This window comes from Gymnoscopelus microlampas (genome assembly GCF_963454915.1).
Source record: "Gymnoscopelus microlampas genome assembly, chromosome: 9".
In the NCBI taxonomy this organism is placed as follows: domain Eukaryota; kingdom Metazoa; phylum Chordata; class Actinopteri; order Myctophiformes; family Myctophidae; genus Gymnoscopelus; species Gymnoscopelus microlampas.
Window position 1 is genome coordinate 13,535,705 of NC_139946.1, and position 8,768 is coordinate 13,544,472.

General features: G+C 43.6%; 1 protein-coding gene across 2 annotated transcripts in view; it reads left to right on the forward strand.

Annotated features, from left to right (window-relative positions):
- The window catches only part of rgl1 (ral guanine nucleotide dissociation stimulator-like 1), a 47,890-nt gene extending 39,710 nt beyond the window's left edge, over positions 1 to 8,180 (forward strand). For both annotated transcript variants that reach the window (XM_084067275.1, XM_084067276.1), the window contains exons 14-18: positions 47 to 136; positions 1,303 to 1,489; positions 2,084 to 2,335; positions 3,632 to 3,746; positions 4,555 to 8,180. In XM_084067275.1, the coding sequence (XP_083923401.1) occupies positions 47 to 136; positions 1,303 to 1,489; positions 2,084 to 2,335; positions 3,632 to 3,746; positions 4,555 to 4,754 (844 nt within the window). In that variant the 3' untranslated portion in view covers positions 4,755 to 8,180. The remainder of the gene's footprint in view (positions 1 to 46; positions 137 to 1,302; positions 1,490 to 2,083; positions 2,336 to 3,631; positions 3,747 to 4,554) is intronic.
- The last annotated feature ends 588 nt before the right edge of the window (positions 8,181 to 8,768 follow it).

The following is an 8,768-nucleotide window of genomic DNA, read 5'->3' on the forward strand; positions in this document are numbered from 1 at the left end:
GTATTTCTGTTATGGTATTCTTACATTATTTCTGTCTTTCCTGCAGCTATGCCTTGTCCTGCGAGATCGAAGGGCTCGGTGACAGCAGTCCAACTTCACCCAAACCTCGCAAAAGCATGGTCAAGAGACTCAGCCTGTGAGTACATGTGACACAAAGTGACAGCAGGAAAACCACAGTAGAAGTTATAGCGACGATAGCCTCTGTGTGAACATAGAAAAAAGACCCTGAAATCGTAGTTTTTCCTTGGTTTGGACAGGATTTCTCACCACATCATTGTTGAGGGGAACGCTGTGTGACCGATTAATGTTATCCACTAATACCAGCAAAAGTAGTTAACATAGCATCACAATCATCTTAACCACTTTATCCATTTATGTGTTGGCTATTCAAAGATAGCAGATCTACAAGCTCGCAGCGTGGCACGAATCAGCTATTTTTGAAAACCCTTTTGGAAAATATCGAAAAAGTTTGAATCATTTAGAAAGTTTCTCTTCTGGGACATCCTGGCACAAAACCTTTTCAGATGGGGGTCCACGCCCCAAAATACATATCGATTTGGGGGGTCCTTGGCATGAAAAAGTTTGAGAATCACTGGCCTATAGACGAATCCACAGACGCGCTGCCTGTAGCTGCCTGTAGGCGGCCATTGCTGCGGTGTCGCGTCCGGAGCGCTGACACCGCAGCGCGCAGGGCTGCGCTCCGTGGATTCGTGTATACAGCAGTGGTGGAAAAAGTACTCAAATGTTTTACTTTAGTAAAAGTATCAATACTGCAATGTAGAAGTACTCTGTTACAAGCAAAAGGGATTCAAAATGTACTTGAGTAAAAGTACAAAAGCGTTGGTATCAAAATGTACTTAAAGTGCCAAAAGTAAAAGTACTAACATGTTTGAAAATAGCAGATCTACAAGCTCACAACTGTGAGCTTGTAGATGTGCTATTTTCAAATATCCTAGGTATAAATAGGGCTAAAGTTGTATGTATGTTTTATAATGTAATAATTGATAATTAATCTGCAAAGTAACCAGTAACTAAAGTTTTCAAATAATTGTAGTGGAGTAAAAGTACAATATTTGCCTCTGAGATGTAGTGAAGTAAAAGTAAAAGTTTAGACAATTGGAAATACTCCAGTAAAGTAAAAGTACCTCAACATTGTACTTAAAGTACAGTACTTGAGTAAATGTACTTAGTTACTTTACACCACTGGCCTAAACAGTACTCAAGTAAATGTACTGTATTACTGTGTTACTGTCCACCACACTGAATAACACGCACCACACCACCGGCCTGTTTTCCTTCCAGCCTGTTCCATGGAGCAGACGTATCATCAGCAGCCAGCTCTCCCGTCAGAGAGACGCCACGCTCGCCCCCTACTGGCAGCTCGGGGGAGAGCATGGACTCTGTCAGCGTGTCCTCCAGTGACTCCAGCAGCCCCTCGGACAGCGAGGGACTCACGCCCACACACTCCTCAGACGCCCAGCAGAACAAGGTGAATGATTAACTCCTCATGCACACTAGGAGGCATTTCTCTTTGCTCTCCCACAATGGCTTTTGCTCTGGGAATGTTATTTTTGTATTACAAAAAATATATATAAATCAATAAATACAGTGTTATCGTTGCTGTCGGGCAGAAACCTCTTATCTCCATGTTTTAACGTTTAGTTTCTTCGTATATTTAACACATTTTTAACTAACTTGATCATACTACAGCGTCACGCGGAAGTATCAAAAGTAGCAGATTCGCAAGCTCGAAACGCGGCGCAAAACGATTTGTTTTGAGCTTGTAGATCTGATGCTTTCCTTTCCTGAAAAGTAACAGTTTTGGACATATGAGGTTTCCACCTGACAGAAATGCAGTATAAAAAATAAAGAATTATACGTATTATGCATAACCGCTTTGCACAAAACGTTAACCACTCTCAACCTGGTGTTGCTATTTTAGGCATGTCATTATAGATAATAAAAACAATTGTAATCCTTTCTGTAATCGTCAATCGCAATTATTTGAGCGACGACGAATCATCAAGTGAAAAATGTCCTAATCGTGACAGCCCTGTGTTTGATGATGTGTGTCCGTCCGCAGCTGTCGGAGTCTTCGTCGTGTACCTCTCTCCACTCCATGGACACCAGCTCCTCTTCGGCCAGCGTGCCGCAGACCCCCGCGTCCCCCTGCCTCCCCGGCCCGCCCTGCACACACCGACGGTCACACTCCCTCATTCCCCTGTCTCCCTCGTCCCCGAGCCAGCCGCCCGTGTACAACACCCAGGCCCAGGACGCGTGTATCATCCGAGTCAGTCTGGAGCAAGGCAATGGCAACCTCTACAAGAGCATACTGGTGAGCAACTGTGTGTATGCGCGCGCGCGCGCGTGTGTGTGTGTGTTAGTGTTGATTTCGTCGACTAGAACTATGACGAAAAATGTTGGTCGACTACCTTTTTTTTTTAATTTTTTGGAATTTTATTCAAAAGACTATGACTAAAACAAAATTTGCTGTCAAAATCAACACTTGGTTATTATTTTAAGCATTTGTTGTGGTCAAACTAGCAATACGCTCAGAAGCATTTTCCATAAAATCGTAATGGTCTTGGATATTTCATACCTTTGTATAAAAGCAATCTTCTTCACCTGGTTGGCAGTGTGTAGAACAGAAGGAACAATATTACTAAAACGTCATAATGTTACATATTATGTTAATTGTTTAGGAATCAGCACTAGTGTGGGGCGGGGGGGGCTCCTTGTCATACTGTTTCACAAATCACACATTAGAATTAGGTCATACAAACATTTTCAGTCATGAGCTTTTCTTTTGCTTTAATCCATGTATCTAGCTTTGACTAAAGGTATAGACATTTCTATGGGCATCTGGGTGGTGCAAGGGTAAATAAAGCACTTGTCCACCACCACAGACTCCTCAATTCCTAACGCGGTGTCTCTGGCTTGGCTGGGCGCTCCAATGAATACAATATTGTTTGTGTTCACAGGTGGGAAAGCTATATCTGACAGGGGGGGTTGTGTGTTCTTTGTCGCTGCAACAGCGACGCCTACTGGTTGTTTAGCGTGCTTACCTGATCCACCTGATAGCATTGTGTTACGTACGCTCTTCCCCACTTTCGGGTGAAAAGATGTGTATTGGAGAAGGCGTGTTGTGCGTTCTACACACCCTCCCTAGGCCAACAGTGGGAGTTAATTCTAATGAATCCATTTAGACCTGAGGCCAATTCTAAAAACGCCTTCTAAATCCTAAAGTTTTCTGAAAAACCTCAAATGTTTATTCAAAAATGACCAAAAATGTTGGTTGCTATATATATACTGTACATAGCAACAAGAACCCCAAAAGGGGTTCCCGTCCTGACAGGTATAGTTACAAATAGGGGTTCCTGCCCAAAATGGGTTAAAATTGTTTCTGTATATGTGAAATTTGTCCTCTGCAGGGCGACCCAATAATCAAGTGGTTTCGGCGCAATGCTCTGTCGGGCAGAAAACTCCCCTTTTCAGATGGGGGTCCGGTCCGCAGCCAAATACATCAATTTGGGGGGGTCCTAGACATGAAAACGTTTTGAGAACCAGTGCCGTAAAACACATAAGACATTTGTGATGTCATTTTAACTGTCCTTTTCTGTTCCTTACCCAGCTGACCAGTCAAGACAAGACTCCAGCGGTCATCTCCAGGGCCATGGCCAAGCACAACCTGGAGGTGGAGCCTGAGGAGGGATACGAGCTGGTGCAGGCCATCTCTGATGAGAGAGGTACAGCATAACCATTTGTGTTCATATAAAACTGTTAATGAAGGGGGGTAGGATATTATAAGCATTAGCTTCTTCCTGCTCCTTTTCGAACATTGAGATTGTTGGTAATTTTACCTTTTTATTGTTTTATTGTGACTTCTTTCTTGTATGATGTTCGAAACGAATACAAAGAAAGAAAGAAAAAAGTCTGGGGCCCACCCCTGGTGGTCCCTGGTGGACCCCACATTGAGAACCAGTGCACAACTACACCATTGACAGGCACACATCTCTGCCTTCAAAGTGTTGCATGAAGTTTTCTAACGTGGGGTTGATCAAGTGCCCTGAGTGCCTAAAAAAAAGGTCCTAAAATTTGACCAATTTTAACCTGAATCTGGGTTAAAAAAACTATTGGAGTTTTTCCTCACAATAGAACAATAGATTACTAAAAAAACAAACCTGGGGTGACAGGGCTTTCTCAGTTGCAGTCCCCTCTTTCTGGAACTCACTCCCAGCTTCCCCCACCCTTAATGCCCTGTTCAAAACCTCCCTCAGAACCCACCCATTCAGACTCGCATTCCCCACCTAATTCTAATCCTCCCCTTCTGCCGTTTAATTGCAATGTATTTGCTTGCTTAGTTTCTAGCCTTTTAACTAGTTATTCTCTTAATAAAGTTGTTTATGTTGTTCTGTTTTTGCAAAGCGACTTTGAGTACAGAGAAAAGTGCTATATAAATTGGATGTATTATTAAATGACTTCTCACACCTTTTAGTAATAATCCTGTCTTCTCTTCTCTCTCTGTACTTTTTTTTCCTCTGCCCCCTCCCTCAGAGCTGGTGATTCCCGACAACGCCAACGTGTTCTACGCCATGAACTCTTCGGCCAACTTTGACTTCCTGCTCCGGGTGCGAGGCTCGGCGGCGTCGGTGGCGCGTCCGGTCCAACTGCGGAGCCGGTGTAGCTCCACGCTTCCCCGGAGCTCCCAGCACCGCTCCAGCTTGTCCCTCAGACTGAGCAAGGTCACTCTGTGACCCACTTGACTGTAAAAAGACTTTGATCTAGTAGTCCCCCCCCCCCCCCCCCCTCATGCCCCGCCCTAACCCAGGACAATGCAAGAACTTAATACAGTATATATCGTCTCTGTCGGGTGGAAACCTCATACGTCCAGAACGGTTCGTTTTCAGGATTCAAATTCGAAAGTGTCGAAAGTAGCAGATCGAGAATCTCGAAACGTTTCGAGCTTCTCGATCTGCTACTTTTGATGCTTTGTGCGACGTGGTAGTATGATCGAGTAGGGCATTCATTTTCGAAAAAACACAAAATAGTTAGAACATGGAGATAAGAGGTTTCTGCCCCGACAGTGACGAGATATATATATATATATATATATATAAATATATATAAAGCCAGTCGAGTCAAAAGAGCACTAACAAAGGCGGCCAGATGGAGGAGGTCCACGGGTTCTCAAGACTTTTTGAAGAGCTCAATTGAGACTCGTAGCATGCCCTTTGCGTGATCCCTGCACTTGGAAGTCGTGCCAACCGCTGTTGGTCTGTACCATACTCAGCCCCCTTACCCTTACCCAACCCCCTCCCCCCCCCCCCCCCCCCCCCCGCCACATGATGGACGTGTGGCGTGGCAATATTGTGCCAGCAGGACTAAGAGAACTGTATAGAATAATAAGAGATTGTCTGTGACGAGGCGGCACAGCGTCCCCGAGTGGACAACACCACTCCCTACAACTAAAAAAAGGATTTTTTTTGTTTGCACACATGGCAGGAGCAGACTCGCTCTTGACCTCCAACAGTATTCTTCTCCTTTGTATTGAACTCTGTGACGCCCGTAAAAGCCGAGATGATTTCCCTATTTTTGGCGGAAGACGGATAAGTCTGTGAATGGAGAGACGTGGACGGGATGATTGAACGAACGGATAGATCGACTGATGATGAAATTGGAGAAGTGTTGTCCAGTGAGTGTCCGGTCCTGTTGCCTTTTATTGATGAATGAATGGACTCCTGTATCTTATCAATATTCTGAAATATTAATTCATTGATTAATTGACAGGAGCTGTGACATCATTACCTATCCTTCTTCCCCGTGCCATGTTTAAATGTAATTGTTGCCAATGTGCACGATGTGCACCGTGTATTATTCTGCTACTCGCACTCGTATTGGGAACTGGGTGACGAATGCATTCATCTTTGCATTCCGATTGGTTCCGTAACTTGGTTTTAACAAGTGCTTTTCTTATTGAAATGGCCTTAGCCGACCCTACTTGGGTGTTAAGAGACTCGATTCAAGCTGCATTCCACTCCAGAAATGTGTTCCCTCATTGTGGTCCCAGCCATCCTTCAATGTTCCCTTCTTCGGCTCAAAAGGGACAACGCATCCTTGTGCTCTGTTGGCATTGTTGCACTTGAACGCAATAAGACTCCCAAACTTTTGCCGGATCCAGGGATCCACTTGAAAATGTCGAAAAATTCGCAGCCCACCCATCTGACCATTTAACGAACGGCTGTCGTGTTAAGTGGTCAGTTGGGTGGACCACGTGCATTTTCATTATTTTAAACGATTGTGTTCAAGCTTGGATTCATGGAACTAACGTAGTATACTATAAGTTCCTGTTTCTTGGTATCACGATGAAAACAAAATTTCAAGGTTTAAAAATAATAATTTGTTTTTTTCACATCAATTTTGTAATATTAATGTTATATTAACATTAACATTTTAGTGTTTTGCCAATTATTTGTGGGCCCACTTGCAATAACCTTGTGGGGGCAGTGGGGATTTATCTGAAGCAAGTCGTGTCCTCATATGTCCAAAACTGTTACTTTTCAGGACTCAAATTCAAAAGTAGCACGTTTCGAGCTTGCGGATCTTCTACTTTTGATGCTTTTGTGTGATGCTGTAGTAGGATCAAGTAGGGCGTTAATTTACGGAAAAATACAAAAAGCTCAAATATGGAGATGAGGGGTTTCTGCCTGACAGCGACAAAGTTGTCATGAGCACATGGAGCATGGAGGGAAGAAGTTCCTGGAATGGAAAGCACAATGGGAAGAGTCTCAGAGTTGATGCCTACTTGTATCTGCTTGCCCCTCAGTATCTGGATTATGCAGTTGCACTTGCTAGTGGGTAGGACAGTGGTTCTCAAAGTGGCGTTCGGGGGGACCCTCAGGGGTCCTTGGGGCGGTTCCAGGGGGTCCCCAACAAAGTTTTAACCACTTTTACCCTCTATACATCGGACATTTGAAAATGGCTGATCTAGAAGAAATCTCTTTTTCTTGTGACAAATGTGGAATATTTTTGTAAACATTTTAACAACACAAATCTCATATGGGGGTCCCTGGCACAACATTTTTTTTCAGAATGACCCCCAAATACTTATCGATTTGGAGGTCCTTGACATGGAAAGGTTTGAGAACCACTGATCTGAATGATGCAGTAGCACTTGCTAGTGGGTAGGAGGCGCCAGTGGGATGTGAATGTGGTGGAACGCGTGAGCCACTCTGCTAATGGATTACACCTGTTTCACTAAATGAATTGCTCTGTACGTTTGTTTTTATATATAAATATATATATATGTTTTTGTAACACAAGTCATGCCAGAAAATGTGTATCAATTCGTCGGATGCTAGAGGTTTTTAAAATGGAGCGGAAATTAATTGGATGACGTGGGGGGACAAAATGGACAGAATTTACTGTGATGCATTTGGAAATCTTTACCGAACACACACACACACACGCACGCACGCACGCACGCACGCACGCACACACACACACACACACACACACACACACACACACACACACACACACACACACACACACACACACACACACACACACACACACACACACACACACACACACACACACACACACACACACACACACACACACACACACACACACGTCTACATAACAGCAAGACTGTCCACCCTAACATGCCACTCTCACCACCCTGGCATCTGATCATCTTATATATTATCATTGGTCATTTCTGTGCAATGCACTCACTTCCTCATTCTCTCATTCATAACATCTCGCCACTTGCACTTATTGCTCAACGATGATGACACGTTGGGGAGATTGTGTAAACGCTCATTCACAAAATGACTGACTCATACTTAGTCATGCTTATTCCATTTGCGTAGGTCCAAATGGACGTACGCATTGTGTTGCATTGTTATGTGAATTTCGGTTAAAGTCTGCCATGATCCAGTGTCCTTCCATCCAGCAACAGTGTTCTTCGTTGGTCAAGAGATCTGACTATGTACCCCACCAATCTAACCCCATGTTGTATTGGGCATTCAGAATGACAGACTCGTAGACGTATGAGTCATTGGCCAAATGTCCCGATCATCTTCCCATGTATCACCTCACATCACCACTCATGTTCCTATGTTCTTCACTGCCAAAGACTCTTCCTCCACAGTACAGTATGTTAATAAATAAATTATTATCATTACTATGATGCTTGTCTTGTGTCTTCATGATTCCCCAGATCTACTACACATATATTTGTTTATGATGGTATACAGTGCGTTTTGTGACATAGTATAAAACTAGGGCAGTACCTGCAATCTTTTTATATCAGTCATGTTTGATGCACCAACTTCATAGATCTCTGTCTCCATATATGAGTAAGAAGTGGACACACACACACACACACACACACACACACACACACACACACACGCACGCGTCGCACATTGTTGGCACCCGTTTTCCAGAGGTCATACCATTTGACATGATACTTGGAGCCCGGAAATATTTTGTATGGGATAGTTGAAAACTCTAAGCTGAATCTATTTTGGTTACAGCTGTTGCAGTTGCCCAATGCATAATGATTCTACAGTCAGTACCTGTGAAAATGCTGTCCCTGCATAGCTCCGCAGGTGCAGAAATGTCACTGACACAGCACTGTTATGAAAGTCATTCCTGCTGGGGCCACTCACAGTAAAAATGCACTTAGATTCACACTGCAAAGTTTTCAGATGTAAGTTAAACATCTCAAAAACTACAAAACATTTCAAAGTAAAAAG